Source organism: Castor canadensis, chromosome 2 (genome assembly GCF_047511655.1).
Source record: "Castor canadensis chromosome 2, mCasCan1.hap1v2, whole genome shotgun sequence".
In the NCBI taxonomy this organism is placed as follows: domain Eukaryota; kingdom Metazoa; phylum Chordata; class Mammalia; order Rodentia; family Castoridae; genus Castor; species Castor canadensis.
Genome location: NC_133387.1, coordinates 144,088,950 through 144,116,567, shown reverse-complemented (window position 1 = coordinate 144,116,567; position 27,618 = coordinate 144,088,950). Strand labels below are relative to the sequence as shown.

Here is a 27,618-nt window from a genome sequence, read left to right as displayed (position 1 = left end):
AAAAAAAAAAATTACAATCCTGAGTAGCTTTTCCTTTAGACTTTAAATTACATGGGGAAAATTTTCACTTAGTTAAGTTTATTTATTTGAGTTTCTGTTTCATGCAGCTGAGTAGAATTCTGACTGATACAGATCTCACATGGTCTCTCCACCTCGGTCTTCAGGGCCCAGTTGGAAAATTTATATGCTGGGAAAACAGCAGACCAGAAGAAAACTGCTGGGCTTGTAGTCACAGAATTCTAAACAACATCAGATGATATGAAATTAAAAGTGTGCTGCTGATTGAATTTTCAAAGAGAATCTTTAAACAGCAGGGACAGCTTGAGATGTAATTTTATTTACAATATTTCTATTTAACTAGTGTGAGATGGCCTTTGCAAGAACAGAGGTGGCCTACTGCCTGCATGGAGAGATCTGAGAAGTAACAAAAGACAGAGTGATTAAAACAGGTTTCCCTGAAGAGCATGCAACAATGTCAGGAACTGCCAAATTATTCAGCTCTTTGGATTAGGAAAAGGCCACATATGTTTTGTGGGAGGGCAATCAATGATAATATTACTAAGCATTACAGTTAGCATTAGTAAGTAGTGATACTAAGTATTGCTAGAATAATGAAACCAAGGGTCACAACTACCTAGAAAGTAAATGTTTTTGACTTCACATGCTGTCATAACTACTCAACTACATCAGTATAATACCATAGCTATTATAGACAATATGTAAACAAATGGGTATGGTTGTTTTTCCATTGAAACTTAACTTACAGATACTGAACTTTGAATTTTATATAATTTTTCGTGTGTCACAAAATCATAGTCTCCTTTAGATTTTCTTTTCAACATTTAAAAATGTATAAACCATTCTTAGCTTATGGACCGTAGCAAACCAGTTGGTGGGTTGGGTTTGGCCCACGGGAGGAGGGAAGATTTTCACTGAGGAAGAGAAAGTGGCTCCCACACAAGCGTACACACAGGAAGTTTTCCCACAATCCTGGGAACGGCGGACAGAAAAGTTCTCCTAAGAAAAGTGCACCAACACCTCTGCACATCAGCTTTTCTCTTCAGCTCCTTTATTTCTTATTGTAACACTATAATGGCAGGGATGAACTTAAACTGAAGCTAATGATGAAATGCTTAAACTTTGGGGCCCTGGCCAGCATCATTGTTCCCGGGGGTGGCCCAGTCCATACATTCATGTGAACTTAGGTTTGTGTAAAACTTTCAGAAATAAAAATTATTCTCACATGGACAAGTAAATTGTAACTCCCCACCCCCTAACAGCAATTCATTAAAGACACATATTTCAAATAGAAATAATGCCTAGTTTATTTTAATAATTTTTTGTAATTTAATTAATGTTCACCATGTGAACATATTACAAATACATTTGCATTTTTGGTTGATTTGAAATTAATACTAATACTAACAGAGATAGCATAACATTATAACACAAGTATGTCTTCCTATAAGAGGTGGGCATCATCCCTTTGAAATGTAATCCTTAGGGAAAGAACACCCCCTGCCTATCTTCCAGCCTCCTTGGAATGGTAGGAGCCTAATTTTAATAGATGTCAAGAAGCAAGGACAGGTCTCCATCTCAGAAAACAACTTGTAAAGTTGTAATAACTCCATGTGCTGGACATATCCCATTGATCAGTCTTTCCCCTTAACATTGTCCTTGGTATGCCCTCTACTTTATCCCAGCCCTTCAAAACACTCCCACCTTTTGTTTTAGGGGAGTTGAGACTGAGGTCTTGTCTCTCTCCTCTATTGCATTAGGAATGAATATAATTGTCCTTCCCTATTTAATGTTGTCCTATGCCATTTTTATTTACATCACATATGAAAGAAATATAATAGATGCATAACAAATTTGAGAAGTGTCATTAAAATGTGGCATTACCAAATCAAAACCACACTAAGATTCCACCTCACCCCTGTAAGAATAGATACCATTAAAAACACCACCAACAACGGGTGTTGGAGAGGACATGGGGAAAAAGGAACCCTTGCACACTGCTGGTGGGAATGCAAGCTAGTGCAACCACTCTGGAAAAAAATATGGAGGCTTCTTAAAAATCTAAACATAGATCAGCCATATGATCCAGCAATCCCACTCCTATGGATACACCCAAAGGAATGTGACTCAGGTTACTCCAGAGGCACCTGCACACCCATGTTTACTGCAGCATTATTCACAATTACCAAGTTATGGAAACAGCCAAGATGCCCCACTACTGATGAGTGGATTAAGAAAATGTGGTATTTATACACAATGGAGTTTTACTCAGCCATGAAGAAGAATGAAATCTTATTATTCGCAAGTAAATGGATGGAACTGGAGAACATCATCCTGAGTGAGATTAGCCAGGCTCAGAAGACCAAAAATTGTATGTTCTCCCTCATATGTGGACTTTAGATCTAGGGCAAATACAGCAATGTTGTTGGATTTGGGTCACACACTAAGGGGAGAGCACATATGGGAGGAATGGGGATAGGTAGGAAACCCAAAATTTGAAAGTGAAAGTGTTTGATGTCTCTACTGCAGAGGAGCTTAATACAGTAACCTTAAAATGACAGAGGTCAATTTGGGAAGGTGACCGGGAAGCAGTGAAGAGGTCAGTAGAGATGAATCAATTCGGGTTGTAATATACTTGTGCTTGGAAGTAATGCTAGGAATCTCTCTGTATAGCTATCCTTATCTCAGCTAGCAAAAATGCTTTGTCTTTCTTATTATTGTTTATGTCTTCTCTTCAACAAAATTGGAGAAAAGGGCAGAACAGGTTCTGCCTGGAAGTGAGGGGGTTGGGGGGAAGAAACATGGTGTGGGGCAGGGGTTAGAGATGGCCCAAACAATGTATGCACATATGAGTAAATGGACAAAAATATGTGGCATTACCAATGAGTTGTAAACATAAACTTTTCTAAGCTATCAGTTAAAATTTTTGAACAATTCTGCTAGATAAAAGACTGAATTACCTTTAGTATTTCTATAAAAGTATTTCAGAAGTTTTTTCATATAAAAAATGATCAAAGAATCTATAGTCAAAAACTGTAGAAACTTATTAGAAAATTATTATAAAAGTGTGCCAGGCAGTTAGGGAAAATATCATATAGATTTTTTGGATTTTGTAGTGCATACAGTGTTTGGCATGAATATTAATTTTATAGCAACTTTCCTATTGAAACTCTTGTATTCTTCTCTTAAAGACATCCTCTCAAACTGTGTAAACCTGGATCTGCCTCTGCTCACACTAATCATTTGGCATGTCATACAGAAACAATCTTTTCTGAAATGTTTCTCACACCCATGTTCTCCTTTGCTATACCACTCCATTTTGTCTCTAAAGCACTGTTTAGATAAAGTACCACATTTGCCTCACCAGGACCAGCACATCAGTCCTTTTGCCAGCTTCCATTCAGTGCTCCTGTGCTCACTACCACATACTAATTTACTCACTCCTTCTTACTACCCTGTGCTCCCCACACTGGAACACTAAATGGCATCCACACTTTCCTAACACTTTTCCATTGGGAATCTGTAATGATCCCTGTTTCTGTCTGTTAGACACATGTGTCCTGACTACTATATTTGGGAAGCAGGCAAGTTGGAGGCCCCCCTACCTGCTCATTGGCTTATTTCTGCAGCTAAGTCAAGTTGTAGAGACACTTGTTTCCCAGTCTCTCTTCACTAGCTTTGTGGTTTTGAAAAGAGTTACATTGACAATATAGAAAGTTTCCTGATAAAGTATCATTCTTATTTATTTATTTACTGACTTAAATTATTATTTGTTTGGAGGTTATTGGTGTTTGAATTCAGAGTCTTGGGCTTGCTAGGCAGGTACTCTATCATGTGAGCTATGCTCCCAGCCCTTTTTGGCATTATTTTTCAGATAGGGTGTTGTTTTTTGCCCAGGCTAGTCTCAGACTGTTTCTTCTGTGTACACCTCTTGCATAGCTGGGATGAAAATCCACATCTGACTTGTTTGTTGAAACGAGGGTATTGTGAACATTTTGCCTGAGCTGGCCTCAAACCATGCTGGTCTCTGCCTCCTGAATAGCTGGGATTATAGGCATGAACAACTATGCCTGGATCCCTACATTTTCAATTATAAGAAAACTTACAATTTCTCTTGAAAATAAATTTCACTATGATTTTTTTGAGAATTGTTATGTCTGGAGCTTCTTACAGTCTTTCAAATGATATTGTAGATGAGATATTTTCTGTTAAGTCCCTTTCAACTGAAAGTTGCTAGAATGATTTGTATTACTACCACTGAATCCTTCCCCTCATACATATTCTGTCTCTATTCTCTGCAACATTTACTCACAGTAATCTTTCTTAGTCAGAAATTATCTAAGATTCTACCCTACTCATTAATCAAGAAGTCCAAACATCTCAGTGAGAACTAAAGGTTCTCAATAATCTGATGTCAATCCTAGCAACTCAGACCTTCTTAAACTTTATCTTTTAGTCTATCTGCTCTATTCAGTTGGTAGACTGCTCTATACTCACTGTTTTGAACTTAGTTTGCATCTTTACTTCTTTATGTCTTTACTCAAATACATTCTTAGGCCTATGGTAGTTTTTCTACCATATCTTGGACTTTGAAAATAATATCCCTCATTCCTTGGCCAAGCTTCCATAAATCCCAGAAGAGAGTCAACCATTTGTTTTCTAATCTCAGCTTTTGTAAGTACTACATAAATGCTCTTGAGACATATTTTGAGAGTGATGTGTAATTATTTTTACACATGTTTATGTGATTATCTAACTAGAGTATAAGGCTCAGAGGACAAAAGTCAACATTTATGGAAGAACTTAACCTTCCATTACTTGTAATAGTTACTTACACAAATTATTATAGAAATATGTACTGAAAGTAAAAGTGGACCAAAGAATGTATATAATGGTAAAGAGAGAGTCATTAGGGCTAGAAACATAGCTCAGTGGTGGAGCATTTGAGAGATCTGGGCTCAATCCCCAGCACTAAAAAACAAAACAAAATAGCTAGATAAACATCAGTCTTACTAATAATTTATTTCTTATTTGTATGTTTTGATTACTCGCTAATTAAATTTCCTCATGACATCTTAAAAACTGAAATATTGACCACACTTCATAGAATTTTCTATTTCAAATCTTTGATCTACTATAAGTTTTTCCAATACCTATAGAGATATTTGTTCCAATAAGTTTCTTTGGTCCTTAACACAAATGTAGCAATATTATGAAACACTGGTCACACTAAGGGGAGGCACGCACGGGAAGAGGAGGTCACACTGGGAAGGGGAGGGTAAAAGAAGGAAACTAAGAACTTGAATATGGTTGATATACTTTCCATAAAAAGACGAACATAGAAATCTCAAACTAGCTAGAACCATCACCATAAGAAAGGGACTAAAATAGAATGAAGAAAAAATAGAGGAGATAAACCAGTTGGGGCTATATTACATATATACATGGAACTATCATAAGAAAACTTCCCAGGTAACTACCTTTATCTCAAATAAGCAAAAATGTAATTTTTCCGTTTTTCTTTTCTACAAAATTGGAGAACAGGAGAGCAGAACATGTCCTGGAGGAGTGGAGGAGTGGGGGTGGGGTAGAGGGGGCTGGCACCAGTGGGAGGGGGGGAATGGTGTGGAAGGGTAGAAGGGCGAATATGGTACAAACAAATATGTCCACATATATGTAAATGCAAAAGTGATACCTGTTGAAATTGTTCCAGGAATCAGGGGAGAACAGAACGGTGGAGGAGGTAAATTCAAGTACGATGTATTTGATACATTGTAAGAATCTTTGTAAATGCCACAGTGTACCCCCACCCAGCACAAGAATAAAAGGGAAAAAAAGAAGTAGAGAAAAACATTAATGAGACTTTATCTGGGTCTCCTTACCTATTAGCAAACATTTTTAAGCACCAATCTTGGGGCTATCAGGCTTACTTTTCTACAGACTAGTCCTGTGATTTGTGATCTTTCACCAGGCTTTTTTTTTTTTCATTTTTCTTTTATTATTCATATGTGCATACAAGGCTTGGTTCATTTCTCCCCCCTGCCCCCACCCCCTCCCTTAAAACCCACTCCACTCCCTCCCGCTCCTCCCCCTCAATACCCAGCAGAAACTATTTTGCCCTTATCTCTAATTTTGTTGTAGAGAGAGTATAAGCAATAACAGGAAGGAACAAGGGTTTTTGCTGGTTGAGATAAGGATAGCTATACAGGGCATTGACTCACATTGATTTCCTGTGCGTGGGTGTTACCTTCTAGGTTAATTCTTTTTGATCTAACCTTTTCTCTAGTTCCTGGTCCCCTTTTCCTATTGGCCTCAGTTGCTTTAAGGTATCTGCTTTAGTTTCTCTGCATTAAGGGCAACAAATGCTAGCTAGTTTTTTAGGTGTTTTACCTATCCTCACCCCTCCCTTGTGTGCTCTCGCTTTTATCATGTGCTCATAGTCCAATCCCCTTGTTTTCACCAGGCTTTTAACCTTTTTGAATTTCAGTTCTGTCATCTGGAAAATGATGCTCACACCCTTCCTCAAACTCATAAACTGCTTAAAATTCAAATTAATTAATAACTGTCAAAGGATGTTCTAAACTTTAAAATGCTTCTTAAATGTAAAATGTTACTGTTTTCTGGGCCTCAATTTACAATTTTCTAAAAGTCTTATGTGTACTTTCTTATTTGACTCATAAGTTTTGAACATACATAAGAATAAAGTGTAAAAATCTTTTTTTTAAAAAAAGATTCTTTGATCTTGACTCCAGATTATAGTTATACTCAGTGATAAAACTCTGAAAGAAAAACATTTAACATTTGTCAATTTACATGATGAAAATATTCTCAATATGTTCAATTTCAAGGATAGCTGTGTTTAACAACCAGCTTAAAATATTCCTGAAAATTTAGAAATCATTTCTCATGAGCAGCTGTAAGCTTCTAGCACACCATTGCTTTACATTCAGGGTTCAACAATCCATTCCCAAAACTATTTCTTAAAACTGAGATTTTCCCCTTGAAATGTTAAACTGAAATGTATTATGTTTCTTCTACACCACTCTCAGTCACACTTCTCGTGGTGCTAATTAGTAAACCTGGACCCTCTGGCTATCACTTTTCTCTTCACAGCATCATCTATATAGGAATCCCCCTACCTTTCTTTATTATTATTATTATTATTATTTGTATCAGGTGTGCATTATGACATTTGCAAAAGTTCTTACAATTCCCCCTATCTCTCAAAAACATCTTTTCTGCAAAATTTCAGCCCAGAGACAATTTAACAACTTGCCATATCTCTTACAGCATCAACATCAGAATGTTGACAAACTCTGAGAGAATCTCACAACCCATGAATTGTTGTAACAACAAATTTATGATGTCCAACATCAAATGTCACCTCTAGCTTTGCTAGAAATTCCTGTCACATGACCTTTCTTTGTATTCTTTTTCATAGCTTATAAAAACCTTTACTACCCTCCTCCACTTCACTACCATATTGTAATCTTTGTTTTATGAGTTTTCCTTGTCCTTGCAGACAACTATAGAGGAGATTGAGAAAATAGAGTATGACTTCCCCAAAGTTTCATTTCTACATCAAACACTTGGTCTTTTTTGAAAAGACTTTCACTCTCTATTCTTGAATTTCTGAACAGAACTCATCCTTTCTCATTCTGAAGAGCCTCTCTTTCTGTTCTCTTGACTGTGTTACCTTCTTTATCTTATGGGACATTATTGCTTCATTCATTCTCCTCTTGATAAATGTGCAATCCCATTCTTGCAATCTTCCCTTTTCCTAGCAATTTATAAATATTTTAAGTGTATCTTATTAAATACCAATGAAGTCCTACCCAGAAATAGGACTATTTTTACATGGCAAAATCTTCTCATTTTTTCCAATCTCTCTGTTCCTATTTTCATTGAAGTTCCTTGAAATAATAGTTTATTTTCTTGCTCACTTTGACTATTCTTTCAGGTTCTTATTATAAAATCAATAAAAATACAGAGTTTTTTCTAATTTAAGTATAAAGACATATAAAATCACATCAACCAATAATATTGTCGGTTGCTTTATAATTGGCATTTTAGCATATTAGCCTTCTAGTTTGATTGTTAAATATCTCTGTGTTTTCAATAGAGGAATTATTTTGTAGAGTTTTATTGCACTTTCTTCACTTATCATTATAACACAGGTATCGTTCAATTATATGAACTCTCATTTAAAATTGGATTTTTAATGATTGCATTCTATTGTAGTGAATATATTAATCCTAATTTATTCAACCATTCCTCTGTCCCACTTATTAAACAATCCATAAAACCAATCTTTAACCTCAAGTACTTCATTTAGAAATGACATTCTACTTGCCAATTTCAATGGCCTCATTTCTTTTTCCATCTTACTTGGGTTATCTAAAATGTCAGTTGGTAATACACTACCTTTTCCCCAAATCATTTACCTTACTCTTCATATCACATATTTTAAAAATCAGTTCTGTGCAGTTTTTCTCTACCCACTTTCCTCAGTAAATTTTGCTTGCCATTTTCTACACAAAAGGCTCCATTCTTTCCACTTTGTTCTTGAGCATTTTTCATCCACACCATATCTTTAAGAAAATTCGTCTATAAAAAGTCTGAATTTTTAGAATAATGTTTTTATTTTCTTAATGATTTGTTTTACAATATCTGTGATATTGTTTTACAATACCACAGATAAGAAAGCTTCCTGTACCGCTTTATGTTTTGGAGACTCAATGTGTCTGGATTATACCATTGAGAAAGGATCATATAGTGTGACTGGGTCCATTCTTTCCACTTTGTTCTTGAGCATTTTTCATCCACACCATATCTTTAAGAAAATTCGTCTATAAAAAGTCTGAATTTTTAGAATAATGTTTTTATTTTCTTAATGATTTGTTTTACAATATCTGTGATATTGTTTTACAATACCACAGATAAGAAAGCTTCCTGTACCGCTTTATGTTTTGGAGACTCAATGTGTCTGGATTATACCATTGAGAAAGGACCATATAGTGTGACTGGGTCCCACGTGACAGAATCAGCTTCAATAGACAGACGAATATAGTCTTGGGATTCCAAAGTGAAGGAGGGATATCTTAATATGTTTGATTCAGCAAGGAGCATTATTTTCAGTAGGTGGAGAAAAATACAAATTCAAAAACCCAATCACTAATTTATAAAGCTGTAGCCTAAAGATGTGTTTCATTTTTTAAAATCCTATTCTACAAGAAAATGTTTGACTTACAAAATGAAGTTGGTTATAAATCATGTGGCCATGAAACCTACAATGTATTAAAATCATTCTGCTTTCCCTTCTCTGGGTCAGCATGCAGCAGAGGAGCATAATATCTAACTTTCCTGGTAGCTTTCATGGCAGATATTAATCATATCACCACATCATTCTCAGAGGTAGAAAGACTCAGAGTTCCATAAGATTGGCTTTTTTTTCCACAGTGTACACAGGCCAAGTATTAGAAACAAACAACTTCATAACACAGAATGCTTTCTGTTACAGGTAAAATCCCAAGACAACCAGTTCTGCTATCAAGAGGATTTTATAACAAAACTGTTCTCTGATCTGGTATTTGGTCATAACAGCATTTTGTTAACTGACTAAGGAATGTTCTTTGATCCCAGGTCCTACAAGTCAATTTGTTTAACAAAAGTAGCTGATGGAATATTGGTTATACTATAGGTGGAGCAGGAGGAACAGAATTTCATACTTTATATAATTCTAGCACTTTCACCATTTATACACTGGATCATCATTTTTATATCTCATTGGATCTTCATCTTAAATTTGAGAAGCATGTTAGAGCAATACTTACAATCTTCATTAAGCAGACTGAGAAACTGAACAGATTTGCTAAATTACAGTCAAAACTCAAGCCCTTTACTCCCAGCTCAAAAAGTATTGTTATTAATATTTCTTTTGATTTGTTATTAAATAGCAGTTACTTGTTCCTCTGATTCATTCTAACTTATATACCTCACTCAAGTGCATTTTTCTTCGGAGAAAAGGGCAGAACAAGAGTAAACACAGCAGCACGCTTTCTTTCCCAGTGGGTTTTCAACCTTTTACTTGCTGTGCCTCAGTTGTTTCTCTTCCATGACACATACCCCAAAATTTGATTTCTAACAAGACACTCAAAAACAAAAATTCACTCAATGAAGCAAATTGGAAGTACAGAGGAAAAAGGAGCCACAGTAGTTTAGAAATTACTTTCAACAGTAGATCATAGTTTCCTTCATGAACAAAAGGAGAATAAAAACACTGGTCTCAAAGGGTTACTAAATATCATTACTGCCTCCCAGGTGCCCTGGTCAGAAACCCGAGGCTCTTTCCTGGTGTCTTTCTCCTTCCTTTTCTGGCTATGTCCCAAAGACACACAGAGCTGTTGATGCTTCTGGGTTTATGCTGTGGAAAGCTCTGTAATCTAGCCTTTCTTTTCTATCTCCATTAATTCTTTTTTAGTTTCGACTCTTACTGCTTTACAGGCAGTAACAGTTATATATATCCTGTTTCCAGTATTAACTATTTTAATTTTATTACACTTGTAGAGAATGAGTTTCAGTGATGGGTATGACAGACAGAATATCTACATTTCTACTTTTCAATATACTCTTAATGTCTTTGAATACTTCAGGTAGACAGCTTCAGTTAGGTACAGGTAATTCTCTTGGATTCTTTATACACCTACTTAGAGATATTATTCATTAATAACAGGAACCAATGGAAGGTACAAATGGGACCTATCAGGCTTCAGGAAAGAAAGCCAAGCTCACACTTACCAGGGAATTACATCTAAAAATGGTGAATATGAAATGATAAATTCTAAATTAGCACACACAAAGAATGTGCTCTTACAACTATGTTTTCCCCAGTGGAAAAGATCATTCCAGTTATGGAGATTCAATCAATGAAGATTTCTATTGAGTGTCAAATAAAGGTATTTCACTAAAACCATTTCAAATGAACTTTGAGTTGCAGTTCACTATACTAAGAAACTCTCTAAGATGCTCCTTCTGCAATAAAATTCAAGAATCTTATTGGCTCCAAAGCCCCTTGAAAATATTACTCCTATAAGTTAGTAGAAAATTTAAAGTTTAAAAAGTATACTTACACCAAAGTTGGTTGCAGCAAACCGATCAGAGGCAGAAACCTGTACATTTGTTGAAACTGTGGTATGGGCATAAAAAGCATTTATATTAGCCAGCAAAGTGCTCATGACAGCAGGGACACCAGGGCACATGTATTTAGAAGACAGGCATGAAAAGTGTCTGCAAGACAAAAAAACATAAAGTACTTTAAAGACAGAAGCTAATGAACTGACATAATGGTATATATTCTAGTGCCTGAAATTAAATACATCTATGAGAAGGGGTGAAAACGCCCACAATCTCTAATTGAACATTTTCAGCCTTTTGAAAATTTCTCATTCACAAGTGTGAGGTGGCTTAATTAGACTGTGCCTTGTCACAGGGTTGTGAGAGTTTCTTTCAACTGTGAGAATACTGTGTGCACAAAGCAAAAGTGAAATTTCCAATGGAATTTCTCTCTGTGGGAAAGCAATGATTCAGGAGTTCCCCTTCCTTCCCCCAACAGTGCTCTCACTTATTTCAGTTTCTGAAATGCTTTATCTAACCAAAATGTTCTCTTACAATTGCATTTCTTTTGCATTGAATCAGAGCAAAAGGCATTCCTCTCATTACACATTGATTGAACCAGTCAACTTCTGACTTGAGTCATTTGTGATCTTTTTAAAAGAAAGGAAAACCTTCCATAAGCAATTATGTTTTCTAAGAACTTTGTCACAGGCAGAATTTAATTAGACAAACAGATGAATAGTGAGGAGAGAATGAATCATGCCAGCTTTATGCTTAAAGACTTTCTTTTTAAATCTTGAATAATAGTATCATTTATAACATCAAAAACATCAAGTGTTCAATTCTGTGACTTCTCTCAAGAAAATCTGTTCATGTGAGCTATAACAAAAGATTTGGAAACTGAAAGCACAGCTTATGATAAACATGAAAGATAAAATATGCATAGAGGGAAGAATGTTCAATATACATAGTCCAATCCTCTTGTGCTCTCATATATTAGTAATTTATCCCCTATCTAGGCATCTCTGCATTTTGTAATACTGATCACTGACACAGAATGTATATACATAATAAATAAGTGCCCCAATGGCACACACAGAATAAATGAAATCCTGAAAATATTTGCCCTTCCCTTTCCCCTTTCTTTCTTTTCCCTTCTTTTCTTTCTTGGTGGTCTTGGGATTTGATCTAAGGGTCTCACATTTGCTAGGCAGGCATTCTACCACTTGAACTATGCCCTCAACCCTTTTTTGCTTTTAGTTATTTTTCAGGTAGAGTCTCATGCTTTTGCAGGGGGTTATCATCAGACTGTGGTACTCCTGCCTACAGTGTCCTGGATAGCTGTGATCACAGGGGCATGTCACCATGCTTGGGTTATTAACTGAGATGGAGCGCTTGCTAAGTATTTGCCCAGGCTAGCAAGATCTTCCCAATCTTTATCTCCTGAGTGAGTCTATTAAAGGCATGTGCCATAACATCTAGCTGTGACTTTTCTTAGATCTTAGGCTAGTTTGCCACCTCACTTTTCACGATACTAGCTAATGGAAGCAGGTTGTTTTTAAATAAGGATCTTTGAGAAATAAGAATAAGTTTATGCCATGAAAGTTACGTGATGGAAGTAATTTAACCCTGAGTTAGATAGCAATTGGTGATTGCTTCTTTAGGATAAATGATATATATTTAACTAATATTCACTTAACTTTAAATAATTAATATCTGTTAAGAATACCAAAAATAATATGAAGCTATTTTTAAAAGAAATTTAAAAACCCTAGGGCTAAGCCATCACAGTCCTTGTGTTTTTTTTTTTCTCAATGATTCACATGTAATTAGACTTTTTTAGACTGAAATCAAAGTAAAGAGTTATAAAGAATACAATGCCTAAGTATAATGATTTGGGAGGTGGCAAAGGAAAAAATATTTATATACATAGTAGGCAAAAGACATTAATGACATCATAGGCAACTGTCAAAATAAACTGCTAAGAAACTCAAAAGCTGGAAGTTTATCACCTGAAATGCAGGAAATCAGAATGAACAGTTTTGTCCTTAGTTAAAAAAAAAAAAAAGATCAGTGCCCTCATAATGCAGCCATGTTACTCAGTTTTTAATTTTTTTAGCTGCTACTAGCAAGATTTGGTACTTAAGGAGGCAACAACACCTTAGAGTTACTTCAAGCATAAATCATGGAGAAACAGATTATTTAAGCGACTCATGGAATAATTTTTGTAAGTTATACAGAATGGTATAATTGTTGAACACTGCTTGCTTCTTACAAACCATCTGAGAGATAATGAATGCAGTACAGGAAGACTGGAGTTATAAAAAAAAGTATTGTGTCCAATTAATTCAATATCTTTTTTAATTTTGCTTTTTCAATTTTTAAATTGGACAGATAAATTTGTATATATTTATCATTTACAGTAAGATATTTTTAAATACATTGATGATGAAAATGCCTTAAGACATTTGTGATTTTGGAATCCCAGAGGAGTTTTACAAACAAAATGGGAAAACCAGGAAACTAGAATCAGTGAAATAAGGAGTTTGAAGGGGGAAAAATGATTGATGATAAATGTAGAATAAGAATCTTTAAAATGACGACAGAAATTATTGGACTTGACAAACATCATGGTGACCTTAGCTAGATCAATGTTAGTAAAGAGACAGTTTTCACTAAGAGGGAATAAGAAAAGTGAGGTAGTGCCAAGAGACAGCCAAAGTAAAATAAGTCAAGGCTAGATATGGATTGGTAATTAGTTAAGAAGTTTTGACTTTCTCATGTGAACTACAGAAAATTAACTGATGTTTCTGTTGAGGGAAGTAGTATTACAAATGAATTTGGAAAAATGACTCTGAGGTAGCTGGATTGGAGTGAGTAAGCATTAGAAGCAGAAAATTAATTTGGGAGATGGAAATGCAGATAATACTTCTCTGCTTCCAACTCAGCTAAAGTCTTCATATACTACAGTTAGAAGGAAGAACAAAGTACTGTGCAGCCCAAATAATTCAATGACCACAGAATTATACTGTCTGTTCTTGATCTCCAGAATATAAGACCTTGCGTATGTCTCTAGTACATAACCGTTCTCAAAAATAGTTTAAACCTGATTTTGACCATGTTATAACTGAAAATTTATTATGCCCTCAAACAGGTGAAAAACAGGTGCGAAATCTGCTGTTCCCATAATGAGCAGCATGAAAACAGCTGTTAACTAAGTAACCTTACAAATTTCAGGTTTTTCTTTAAATACTTGGCTGTTCATCAAGTATTCTATATCAAGTATGGTGAAATGTTTTTACCATAAATAAATTCTTATCATTTCTTTATGGAGGAGGCATTTAAAATCCTAATGCTAACGTTTTGAAAATAGACTGTGTTTCACTATCTGTAGACATCCTACAGTGCAATAGCGTGCTAGAATTTCTGCTATCTAACTATAACTTAGTACTTATCACTCTTCCCTAGCTGTCTCTCAACTTCTATGAAATCAACATTTTAATATTCAACTTATGAATAGATCATGAGGTACTTGACCTTCCATGCCTGCCATATTTCACTTAGCATAATGATCTCCAGTTCTGACCATGTTGTCACAAATGACAGGTTATCTTTCTTTTTATAGCTGAATATTATTCCTGGTGTATGTGTACCATGGTTCCTTCATTCACTCACCAGTTGATGGACACTTAGGTTGCTTCCATTTTTAGGTTATTGTGAACAACAATGCAATGAACATAGGAGTTTAGAGGTCTCTCTGATACCCTAGTTTCATTTCTTTTGATAAATACCAAGTAATGGTATTACTGGGACATATGATAGTTCTATTTTTATTTTGGAGGCAACCTACATACTGTTTTCTATAGTGGCTGTAATATTTTGCTTTCCATCTTTATTTTTAATTAACAAATTCAAATTATATATACTTGTAACATACATTTTTTGAAATATATATAAGGATATGTGCATGTGTGTGTGTGTGTATACACATTGTGGAATGGCCCATTCAAGACAGTATATCCATTCTTTCACATTCTTACCACTTTTGCTTGGTGAGAGCACTTAAAATCTACACTCAGCTATTTTCAAAAGAACAGTGCATCATTATTTATTATCATCACCATGTTGTATAATATATTTATTTAACTTATTTCTATATCTACTTGGAATTTTGTATCCTTTGACCAACATCTCCACAACCCTCCCACATCCCTTATAACCACCATTTACTTTCATGAGTTCAACTTTTTTGATTCTACATATTAATGAGATTGTGCAGTATTTATCTTTTGGTGCCCAGTTCATTTCACTTAACACAATCTCCCCTAGATTCAACCAAGTTGTCATAAATGACAGAATTTCATTAAGGTTAAATAATATTACATGGTAATATGTACTATATTATTTTATTACTGTAGGATGAATGACACAGGTGGGTTCTATATCTTGATTAATGAGAACATTGCCTGCCACAGTGAACACAGCACGCAGCTATCTCTTCAATATTCTGGTTGCATTTCCTTCTACCTCCCTCTCTCTTCAATGTGGTGTATTACATAGGTATCTGTTTCTTCTGGTTTGGTTCATGCTTGCTGTCCTTTTATCCAGATTATATTTAGCAGAATGATTTTCTGCACCCAGAAATTGACCAATAAGTTTTTCTTAATGAAAATAAAACAATATGAGTCAAAGGTATTTATATATTGTTAAAGAGTATAGGACATGTGCTCAGTTACCTTGAGTAAGACAGTTTATCACAATATCCAATTACTTTGTAAACACTTTGTTAAAGTACATAGCAGGTAATGCTATAATGATTATGGCTACTTTGAAGGTTAATAGTACTCTACTTATCATGTGTATGCTGAGAGCAGTATTTTGAATTTTCCAGAACATTAGCCTTGCATCCATCTTAGAGAACTGACAGAAATATGTTATTCCTGATTAATATTTAACTGAGGTGATTTCTGGGTGTCATGGGAGGTAGCTAGCTGCACATGAATCACTCTTCAATGTCTCCCATGGAAAATTTAAAAAAGAACAAACCAAAAATGATGTCAAATGATAACAACACTGGAAATGGGAGGTACCAATCAATTATTTCCTAGAATCTGGGAGGAATTTCACTAATTTGAGGGCAGCTTGGTAGACTGAGAAGTATCAATGACTGGCTAGTGTCTAAACTCTTAAAATATTAGCCTGAGTAGAGAGGATATTTTTAGGACCCATTACCTCCACATCAGAGATATGGGCCTAGGCTGTTTCCCAGAATGGCTGTCAATCAACCCCTCGTCCATAATAATAGCCTCCTGAGGCAGTAAAGCTGTTTCCATTTACCACACCTTCTCATTCTATATCCACTAAAGAGTATACAACACTCAAGACTGCAATAGGGAATGGGCAATTGATGAGAAGCTGGTTAGAAGAGAGGGCTGGAAGAATGCTGGGAACACTATACCCTGGGGATTATATATAATCTTTTATGTTCTCGGTCTACCAAGACAATTCACAGATTGCCTATATTGTTCTTCCTTTCATGCTTAGAGAAGAATCTATCAACAGAATAATAGAACTTCCCAATAGGAACAGGTGAATATCTTTTCCGCTGTCTAAAAGAGAACTTCATTTGAATACAGACATACCAAAGAGTGGAAAATGTTTAGGGCTTGCCTTTCAGTCCAAAATCAGCTGATGGATGCTGGTAACACTCAGGTTGTCAGAAAATATGCATTCAAAGGAAACATTAAGTTGTCAAACAAGCAGGATGCAAGCATCTCTGTACATTATTAGCCCAACACATATGCACATGAGTGTGAATAACATGTTCATGTACATACATAGCCAAAACAACAAAAAGTACAGCAGGATGAACTTAAATGGTCACAGTGTTATCTCTGATTGTATCTACAGATTTTTCTGATTTTAACACTGTATGCTATATTTTTGAAATGGTAAAATTAGCATGCTTTTTTACCTTAATCAGAGAAACATAAAACATGCATTTTAAACATTGATAATTCAACTTTTGCTTATTGTTGATTTTTGTTGTTAAAATCTCTTTGAAAACTTAAATACCAACAAGAATAAAAATATTTCAATATTTTTATTCTTATTTGATTAACTAAAATAAATCTTTGTATATATATTATATATATATTTGTATATATATTATTATATATTATATATGTATTTGTATATATATATATATATATCAGATTTCCATCACTCTGAAAATCAACTTACAGGAGGAAAGGTCGCTCATGGCTGCTGGACCTTGTGGCTTTGATTCTGTGATAAGGCAGAGCACCATGATGGAAACACATGGGAGAACAAAGATGACCATGGGCTAACAGCCAGGAAACCAAGAAAGTGAGAGGAGCTACCCAATATTCCATTTAAGAGCATGCCCCCAATGACTTAACTTCCTTCCATTAAGCCCCACCTCCTAAAAGTCCCACCACAACTCAATAATGCCACAGGCTGGGGACCAAGCCTTCAACACAGGGCATTTGGGGCACATTTAAGATCCAAACCATAACAATGTAAAACTGCTAAAAAAAGGTGCTAGTTAAATTTCACCAAATGAAGTTTAAAAAAAATTAATTTTGAAGATATTAGTGGAAAAATCTTGGTGTATAACCTCCTAAGGCAAAAATATAGACATGAGAATGATGAAACTGTAAAAGCCAAGACCAATAGGAAAAATTCAACAATTCTTTTTCTGCAATATTTTTTCACATTCTATTTTTACATCAGTTTCAATATCAAATTAGCATTAACATGGTATTTTGCTTAGCTGAACTTTTGTTGTTTTGTAGAGGAGAAAGGTAAATAGATCAAAATTATTAACAAGACCTCCTTTAATTTGTTCTGAATAATTTGGTCTCAGTATAAATAAAGTTTATAGACACAATACTTGAGAATTAGTTGCTATCTCTTTGAACTTTTGTGAAAATGCCCCAAGAAATAACTAGTGAATTGGGATTTAAACAAATAGTTGGAATGGCATGATTAAATGTTAAGTCAATTTGACATTGGTTTTAAAAAATGTTACTGAAAGACACAGAATTTTCAGGTCACTCCAAATTAGCATAAGCTTTACCCAGATTGGTAAAACATCTTTTCTTAAAAAACAAAACAAAAATATGCATTGGAACATGGTAAATCAAAGAAAGTCCCTCTTGAAACCAAAATAATATTCTACATTGTAACCTGTATAATCACTTGTAACCTGTAATACTCAATAGTAAATGATTAGGCAATTGATACAATAAAGGTAGTAGAATTTATCAGTGTACACATTTATTAGATGATTGGGAGGAAAAAAATAGGAGGCTTAAGTTTCAAAGAAGGGAAAACATTAATTAGGATTAGTGGCTATTGGAAGCTTTATTGATATGGTCAGCAAAGTTCCCTTTTTCTTTCCTTTTTTAATCACTCCTTAATTCAGTTTTTCCATTTGTAAAATAAAAGGATTACTAGAAGATCTAATCCTTATAAGCTCAAACATGCTGTTCATCTCTGAATATAGATATGTTGGTTATGTCCAGCTGTATGCATCATTTTCTTTTTGTTTTTGGAGGTAATGGGGTTTGAATTCAGGGTCTCACACTTACCAGGAAGGTACTCTACCACTTGAGCCATACCTCTAGCCCTTTTGGCTTTGTTATTCTGAATAGTTTTGAGTTTGTGCCTGAGGATAAACTCCTATTTACACCTCCAGAGTAGCTGGAATGACAGGCTCTTGCCACCATGTCCAGCTTATTGGTTGAGATGGAGTCTCAAGAACTCTTTGCTTGGGCAGGCCTTGAACCATGATCTTTGTGATCTCAGCCTTCTGAGTAGCTCAGATTACAGGCATGAGCCTGAGGTTTGGAATAAGAAAACACTAGATATGGGAAACAGCGTGAGACAATCTTTGCTCTTTGCAGAGCTGTCAGCTATGGGGCTTCTGCACAGTACACATTTTGACAAAATGTATGCCTCTGAGCTTGTATATACCCTGTCTTTACATGCAGCTACAGTCAAGGCAAGCTTTTTCTTTCTTCTAACCATTTATGTCAAAAATCATTTCCTTGTAAAGGCAACAGTTCCATTATTAAATTATTCTAAAGGTAGGAACAAGATTAAAAGTACAACCAGCAGTTTAAAATGACTGAGTGCCTTCCTGTTGCAAACAATCCCTCAAAAAAAACCTAGGTCAAAAAGTACCATTGCAATCATTGGAAAGGTTTAACATTCGCCCCCCAAAGACATGATTAAAAACAATGGATTAATAAAGTTAAAAGCACTTGACTCATTTTTGCAAGTCAATGGGGTTAGTGTCAAAACAATCTAACAAATGGAATTTTAGTTCCATGGGAAAGACAGAACAACAAATACCCCCTCCCTCCCAGAAATGACACTTAAATAGTGAATAATGAATCATGGTATTTGCATAAAACAGACATACAGACTAAAGGAACACAATAGTGATCCCAGAGATAGATCCAGTCAGCTATAGCCAAACTCATTTTTGACAAAAGTACCAAAAACACACAATGGGGAAAAGATAAGTATGCTGGAGAAAATGGATACTCGTACTCAGAAAAATGAAATTAGCTCCTCCTCTCATGCTATATGCAAAAATCAACTTAAAATAGATCAATGCCTTAAATGTAAGGCACTATTGGTACAAATTAGTAAAGCCATCATAGAAAATAATGTGGACATTCTTCAAAACATAAAATATAGTATCATCAAATGATATGAAATCAATTTTTAACTAAATTGGCTTTATTTCTGTACTGGGTGGGGGTACATTGTGGCATTTACAAAAGTTCTTACAATATATCGAATATACCATATTTGAATTCACCCCCCCATCATTTTCCTTTATCCCTGCTCCTCCCCTTCCTGGAATAGTTTCAACAGGTATCAGTTTGTTGAAGAGACATTTGCACTATCATGCAGCACTATTCACAATAGGCAAGCCATAAAATCAACGTAAGAGTCCCTCAAGAGATTAACCAATAAAGAAAATGTACACATACACAGTGCAATATCACTCAGTCAAAAAAAAATCCTGTCATTTGTGACATCATGGATGAACCTGGAAAAGACTGGGTGAAATGAGGTAAGCTAATAACAGATAAGCCACATCATCTTGTTCATTCACATCTGGAATCTGAAATAGTTGATAAAAGATAACTAGAGAGTAGAATGGTGGTCACAGAGGCTGAAATGGTTGTTGTTGGTTGGAGGGGGTCTTGAGGAGACGTTGATCAAAGGACACAAAATAGGAGGATGAGTAAGTTCAAGAAAATCTATGGTATAACACGATACATAGTTACTCAGAATCTATTTCATTCTTAAAAGATGCTAAGACAGTTGATGTGAAATGTTTTCAACACAAAAATAGTAACTATGCAAGGTAATGTTATATTGTAATATGTACTCAAAAATGTCATGTTATATGTGATAAATACATATTTATTTGTGAATTTAAATAATAGCAAAATAATTAAAAATCACAAACAATGAGATAATTACTGGTATGTTCTCAGCTGAAGAAATGACTAAATGCTTATAACCCTTAGTTCTCAAAATATTATTGGCAAAATATTGGAAAGCCACATGCATATCAAACTATATATCTGGATTCACCTAAATTCTTATTGTTTTATAAGCATCATGGCAGATAAATAATAGTAATAATCATTTAATTTTTATGCTGTTATGTGAAAAGTTGTTCATAATCACACTAACTCGTGGTTTTTAATGGATGGATACGCCTTTGTTTCAAGAGATTAAAAAATCTATTTTTTGGTTGTTCTGGTGTTTGAACTCAGGGCCTCACACTGATAGGGCAGGTGTTCTTCCACTTTAGCTACACCCCAAGCGCAAGCGTCCAAATAATTATTTTTTAATGAACAGAAGAGCAGCATGCTTAGAAAGATGCAATCGGAAGACAATTATTTTTAGTTCCTTGGAAGAGATTCTAATGAAAGAAAATAAAAAAATTAGGTGAAAGACTATTTACATTTGTGATGTCAGAAATAAACTGAAACAATATTTGCTACAAAAATTCAGATAGGCATGTATTTCAGTGATAAGTAAATATTGTTTTCATTCTTGTCAGTAGAGAAAGACTCAAATCCTTATGGATCACTTCTTAGGTGCAAGTACAACAGCTTCTCACAGATGCTGTAGGTTGGTGCAGTTTTATGGAGGGATATGGGGCAGGGAGATGCTGAAAAGGTGTAGTATTTAGCAGGACTACAGACTGCCCCTCCATTGCTCTAATTCCCCCTTTCAGTGCCTAGGAAGCAAGTATGGATTTGGTGCATCTATTTTCATGCTCATACATCACCTAACCTATCTTTATTATACTGTCTTCTTAAAATATTTAACTTCTTTGTCTTCCCTCTAAATTAGGGAGCCTATTGTAGGCAAGAGTTCTTTTATTACTGTATCCTAATGGCCTGTGCTGTAATCTGAGTATTTGTGTCTCCACAAAATTCCTATCTTGAAATTTTACCCTTGAATGGATGGCATTAGGAGTTAAGACCTTAGGAAAGTGAGTAGGTATGGGGTGCAACTCTCATGGTTGCAATGTTAGTGCCTTATCAAAGAGGCCACAGAGAGATCTCTCATCCTGTGTGTTAGCTTTTCATTGATATGACAAAATAACTGAGAAAAATAACTTAGCACATCACAAAAACATAAGTATCTATGAACTCAGAAAAGGACCCTCAGCACACACCAAATCTGCAAGTGTCTTAACCTCATAGCCTCCACAAGTGTGAGAAATAAATTTATAGGACATCTAGTTTATAGCATTTTGTTATAGGAGCATTTATAGACTAAGACATCCCGCATAAGTATTCACATCTATATGCTTAGGAAATGTTTGTAGGAAAATAAATTTCATCTTCTAGAATGTGGACTCCATAAGTCCAGACCCTGAGTTCTTATTCACTGCTGAATCTTCTGTGCCTAGGCACTATCTGTTGAAAATGCTTAATATGTATTCCACAAATGAATAAGTGATTTAATTAAGCAGCACTCTCCTCGAAAAGCAGGCCCATGTCTCAAACAGCTAAAATAGACTGGGTTTAAAATGAGCTGTATTCCAACAGTTCTGGCCCAAAGATGATTTTGGTTAAGATGGTTAATGCCCAAGTACAGATTATTCATTAAGAATATTAAGGCAAAAAAATTGACCTTAAGATTTCCCTCATTTGGTATTACGGAGGCATGACCATAGTCTAACTGAGTCTCACATTTTGAGACAGCTTAGGGTTCATTTTACAATACAACAATGATTAATTGAGCTCTCAGTTTTTGCTTGATAAAAATCACTTCTGGAGGATGATTTAATTCTTAATGCTTGATGTGAAATTCCCTGCACGTGTTCAGAAGCAAACAATTGTTTTGTTAGAACATGATTAGGGATACACATGTTTGCACAAACACATGAGCGGCATCAAGGACTCTGAAATTCTCAGTGTCTGCCATGACACCGTGACGTAAAATCTGTTGACTAGTGTGCTCTTTTGAAAACATGAACAGACACTCATTCTTATTGCCATAAATTTGAAAGTTGTTTTCATTTTGGATGGATGCTTGCATTTGCCAAGTGTCTTTAGGTCATTGACCAATCACTTGTTTAAACAGGAAAACTGTGATCTTTATCATTCTCATGAATGATCCAAAATAAAAGATATACTTTTATGCAACAGATAAGACTAAAATGTTGTGCTCTCATAGAAAATACTCTGTAGTGAAAGGGAGTGCATTTACAGTAAGCAGGAGGTACCTTCGAGGGCTAGGAAACAGACTTAATGTTCAGGTTATTTACCAGCAAAACAGATGCAGCTCCCTTTCTTGATAAGAAATACACAAGAGCAAATTTTAATAAAGCACTACCAGAATTACTGGCTTAATACATATCTCCCCTTATTTATTTCTCCTCTAAATCCATCTTCAATGAAATGGGAATGTACTTAAAGGAAACCAAGCAATGGTCATTAAGAGGATGATTATAAAGTTACCTGGGGATTTGGCTAAGCAAAAGATCTTTAGGTATCAAAAAGAAACTACAACTTGAGTATATTTAAATGGTGTATCTAGGAAAATCCACAAGAATTAGACAGTTTTGTCCCTTCTGGAACTTACAGGTGTCCTTACTACACTAATAAGGTGAAACAGAGCTCCACGATTTTGTGCTTTTTAAAATTGAGAGGAAGACATTCTGAGATAAGCTTGAAATATGTAGTGCTATACATTTTTTTGCTATTGTTGGTGCTGGTTTGTTGGTTGATTTTCTGGGCTTTCTGTTGTTAAGTTTTTTCTTTGTTTTATTTTTGCTCCCCAAAGAAAGTTTCAAGAAAAAAAAATGGAAAAATACTGATTCACTGGTCAACGAGTTTACATTTGAAGATATGTTCCTGAACTACCCTTTATCCAACTTATTCTTTAGCCAGCAATAGTTTAGAATCAAGTTATAGTTCAATTGCAGAAGTATCATTTTGAAAGCATGGTCAAAAACTATCTCTGAAAGACTAAAATTTGTTAGTATGTGAAACTTTTCCAAATTATGTGAAATGATCAATATGGTCTGCCTCAAAATACTTCAATACAAAACAGATGTTGAAATAGATACTTATAATAGCTTACTTAAACATTTTGTTTCTTTTTTATTTGCTGTTAAAAACCTCCGACATCCAGAGATATGTGGGAAGAAGTTGAGTGAATATAATTCTGATAAACAATTTCTACCTCTGATTCATTCAGTTACAAATATGTGCTAAGTTTCTTTCAGGCATCCAGAACTTCTTATAAAGTAACAATGAAAGAGATGACTTTTTTCTTCAAGATTTCAATGAGTAAATCCTTAGATAGAATTCAAGTGCACCTCTAAGCTGTATCATTCTATTATTTGGCTTAAATATAACCATGGAATAATTATGTTAACATACTGATATAAAAATGGGTGCATGTGCATTTTTGTATAAAAGCAGTTAATTTCCAACAACTAGTGATTACTAACAAATAGTAGAGGAAGAGACTATATATATGTTGGTATTATATTTTTTAGATGTTATTAGATGGCTGAGCAATAGATATATATTCTTTTTCTGGCAAGGTAGAAAATTTTTTACTGTCAAGGCAAAATTTGTACAGGACAAAGTTAATAGGGCCAGGCAAAAAATTTAAGCCTCTTGCAATATGTAAGATCTTTTTAAAAGATTAACATTTCAAAGGGGCATAGAAGGAATTCATAACTACAAGCTTTCTAAAGTAAATGCTCTATGGAAAGGGGGTTCAGGAGTCTTTGTGGTTCGTCCATCTGAAATTGTAAGGATCTGGATGAGGGAGAGATGAGGAGGCAAAAAGAATTTTAACTTTTTGTCAAGCTGAGGGAATGTTATGGCTGTCTTGTTTAGCACTCAATGCTGAAAGAAATCTATAATAAATACAATATCAATATCAAAAACAAATGCAAAACTATAAGTAGCTATAATTTACCATATTAAGTTATCATTGAATTAAAACTGTCAATTTATTACAAAAAAGAAGACATTAATTTTCCTTGTATATAGCTGTCCCTTTATCATGCCATTGGCTCATGTTTGGAAATTCATGCCCTCATGCCAAATGTTCCTAAAAATTTTTGTTTTCTAAAAGAAAGCTTTATCAGAACTCAGCCATGCTCATATGTTTATTGAATATCTATGATTGCTTTGCACTAGGACTGCAGAGCTGAGTAACTGTGAGAGGGACAGTAGAACCTACAAAATATTTACTGTCTGGCTCTTTATAGGAAAAAAAAATGTCAACCCTGCCTCAGACTATTATCTAGTGTGAACAGTGGTTTTGGTAAATTTGAGTTTCATTACTATGATAAGACCAAATTTCCCTCTAGGCCACTTGATCTCAATAACTATGAGTCATTTTTTTATTCTTATCATTTACTTAGGTTTAGAAGTGAGAGAAAAATATAATGGAATGAAATAAGGAGGACTAATTCTCCTGTTCTCAACTATTATATAGCTACCATTTTCTGCATTAATATGACTGTGCTTCTCAATATGTAGAAAACATAGATATTAAGGACTGACATCAGCACATAGCGGTATCTTGGCATAAATTCAACTTGATTCTTTCTTTTTACTGGGATTCTTTCCAAGATGTAGGCTGTTTTGATTTTTAAAACCTAGCTTTCTGTATATAAAATAATTCATTTATTTTACATTGTTAATCACAGTTGCCTTTCAATTGAGCTCAAATTTTATACTAGGTGTTCTTCTGAATTATAGCTTTTGGCATGGAATGAAACAGATGCAAAAATAGATTGCCTAGAAAGTCGGGCCCTGCTGCTGGACGTGGGCAAGCAGCAGGATGTTGACCATCAGTCAGGGACCCAGGGACCTAGTAACTGGGTCCCAGATGCAGGAGGGGTGTTTCACTGGCTGACCTTTAAGTTCCTTTCATGTCTAAGAATCTGTATATCTGCATCATTTAGCATCTGCACATTCTACAAACTGAAAACGCATGCAATTCCTCTCTCAGCAATTAAAAACCTCATTCATTCTTAAATTACACTGCTCTAGAACTGTGAATAGTCTTATGAACAATAAATCTTAAAGATGACTCTGTTTTTGTTCCAATTTATATCTATCACTAAGACATAAGAAATTGCTTATCTGGGCCAACATTTACTCAGTTCACCTAAAAATATGACCTTGTTGTTAATACAAAAGAAAAGTCTTCTAACATATGCGCTTATAAACTTAGACCCTATCTTAAAAAGTAAGCTATGGAGAAATAATGACTCAGTTCTAAATCCTGTCTCAAACTCCTCAGTGAGGGTTAGGTGACTGTGCAAGTTAATCCTGTAATAATACCACAATTCCTACAGTATTTGGGTTCTATAAGTGCTAAATAAATCTGTTTTACTGAAATAACCATTACTGATTTAAATATCGAAGGAAGGACCTGTTATCCTAATATTTGGGACAATACACTATAATGACTCTGGATGTATCTCTGACACTAACCAGCTGTGTCACCTTGGTCTCATCAGGGCTTTAGTTCCCTCAGATCTCGAAAAAGGTGTTAGTTTTCAAACTTTAGAGTATGTAAGTGTCCCCTGCATAGCTTGATAAAACACAAATTGCTGGGTTCTACCCTCAGATTTCTTATTCAGTAGGTCTCAGGTGGGTGGAGAATTTGCATTTCTAAGTTCCCAGGAGCTGCTGGATGCTAATCAAGGGACAATGCTTTGAGAACAGATCAGAGGTTAGATACAGCTGTACTCAGTATCAAGCATGCATAGTAAAATGTGGTGCTCTTTTAAATAAGTCTCACTTGAATTAGAAGAACTGAGATGAATGTTTTTTCTCTTTAGATTTCAATAGAGATTTTGGACCATGTAAGTGTTCTATGGTACTTACGTCATAGCTTGATAAATGGATTCAATCCCGTAACGCATGGCAAATTCATCAACTATTTCTTGGGAAGCATCATCAAAGAAAACCTTCCAGGCTTCATCCCCTTTGACCTCTGGGATTTTCACTCCGCCATTAGATTTCACTTCAGTCAAGTAATGGAAAAGATTCTAAAAGCAAGTGGTTTTCAATTGTTCAGTGATTCCCTCAGAACAGACTAGAAATACTTAAGTGTAACTTTCAGTAAAATATACCTGCATCACTTCTAATATTTTATCAGCATCCAAAAGCAATAGGAACATCTTGAATGTTTAGCTCATTTTATTATGCAAAATCTGCTTTTACTTCTGCCTGTGGCTGTATACAATCAGTAATTCTAATGTTTTGTACACACCCAACAATTTTCAGAGGAAGTTAGAAGTGCTTTAATGTAAACGTATTTTGCATTCACGGGCTCTGAGTAAATTATAGTGCCCTGGATGAATAATGTGAAATTGGTGATGTTAGCATGGAATTTGTTATGTAAATGATATGAATGGGCTTTTCTGCAAAATGGCAAGAGTCAGGGCAATGAATTGAGGTTGAAAATAAAAGTTTGAGAATTTTTGTAATGAAAAAAGTCACTCCCTCAATTCATTTTTGCTTTTAACAAGTTTGGAAATTGCTGCATGGATTTAGCTTGGATCACCTGAACAACTTTTTTTTTTTGGATTCCAGCTCTTTCTAGTTTTTGAGCCAGGAGAAAAAGACTTTGAAAAGTGAAGTATAATGTGTAAATCTTCTCTGCCTATGCCTTCAGGTCAGAGTTCCCCCATCATGCCAGTTCAAGGAATTTCTTTTCATTGGTCTGGAAATAGAATTACCTTTCTTGAAAGAATGCTGTAACTGAGCAGATTATAGTCATGAAATTAATCTTTGGTCCTGTGCCTAGTTACTGTGCAATATATAAATAGCTAAATGCTCTTTCTCATTTCTTGTTTAGTAAAATGGAGTGCAAATATCTACATGTATCAAATATTCACAGGTATAAATTTTCAGATTTAGGAAAAAATTA

The 27,618-nt window shown here is 34.9% G+C and overlaps 1 protein-coding gene across 1 annotated transcript in view; it reads right to left on the bottom strand.

Annotated features, from left to right (window-relative positions):
* The window catches only part of Unc13c (unc-13 homolog C), a 541,194-nt gene that overhangs the window by 290,520 nt on the left and 223,056 nt on the right, over positions 1 to 27,618 (bottom strand). The window contains exons 12-13 of the mRNA XM_074065986.1: positions 26,571 to 26,734; positions 11,148 to 11,304 (exon numbers count right to left, since the gene is read on the bottom strand). Coding sequence (XP_073922087.1) covers positions 11,148 to 11,304; positions 26,571 to 26,734 — 321 coding nt within the window. The remainder of the gene's footprint in view (positions 1 to 11,147; positions 11,305 to 26,570; positions 26,735 to 27,618) is intronic.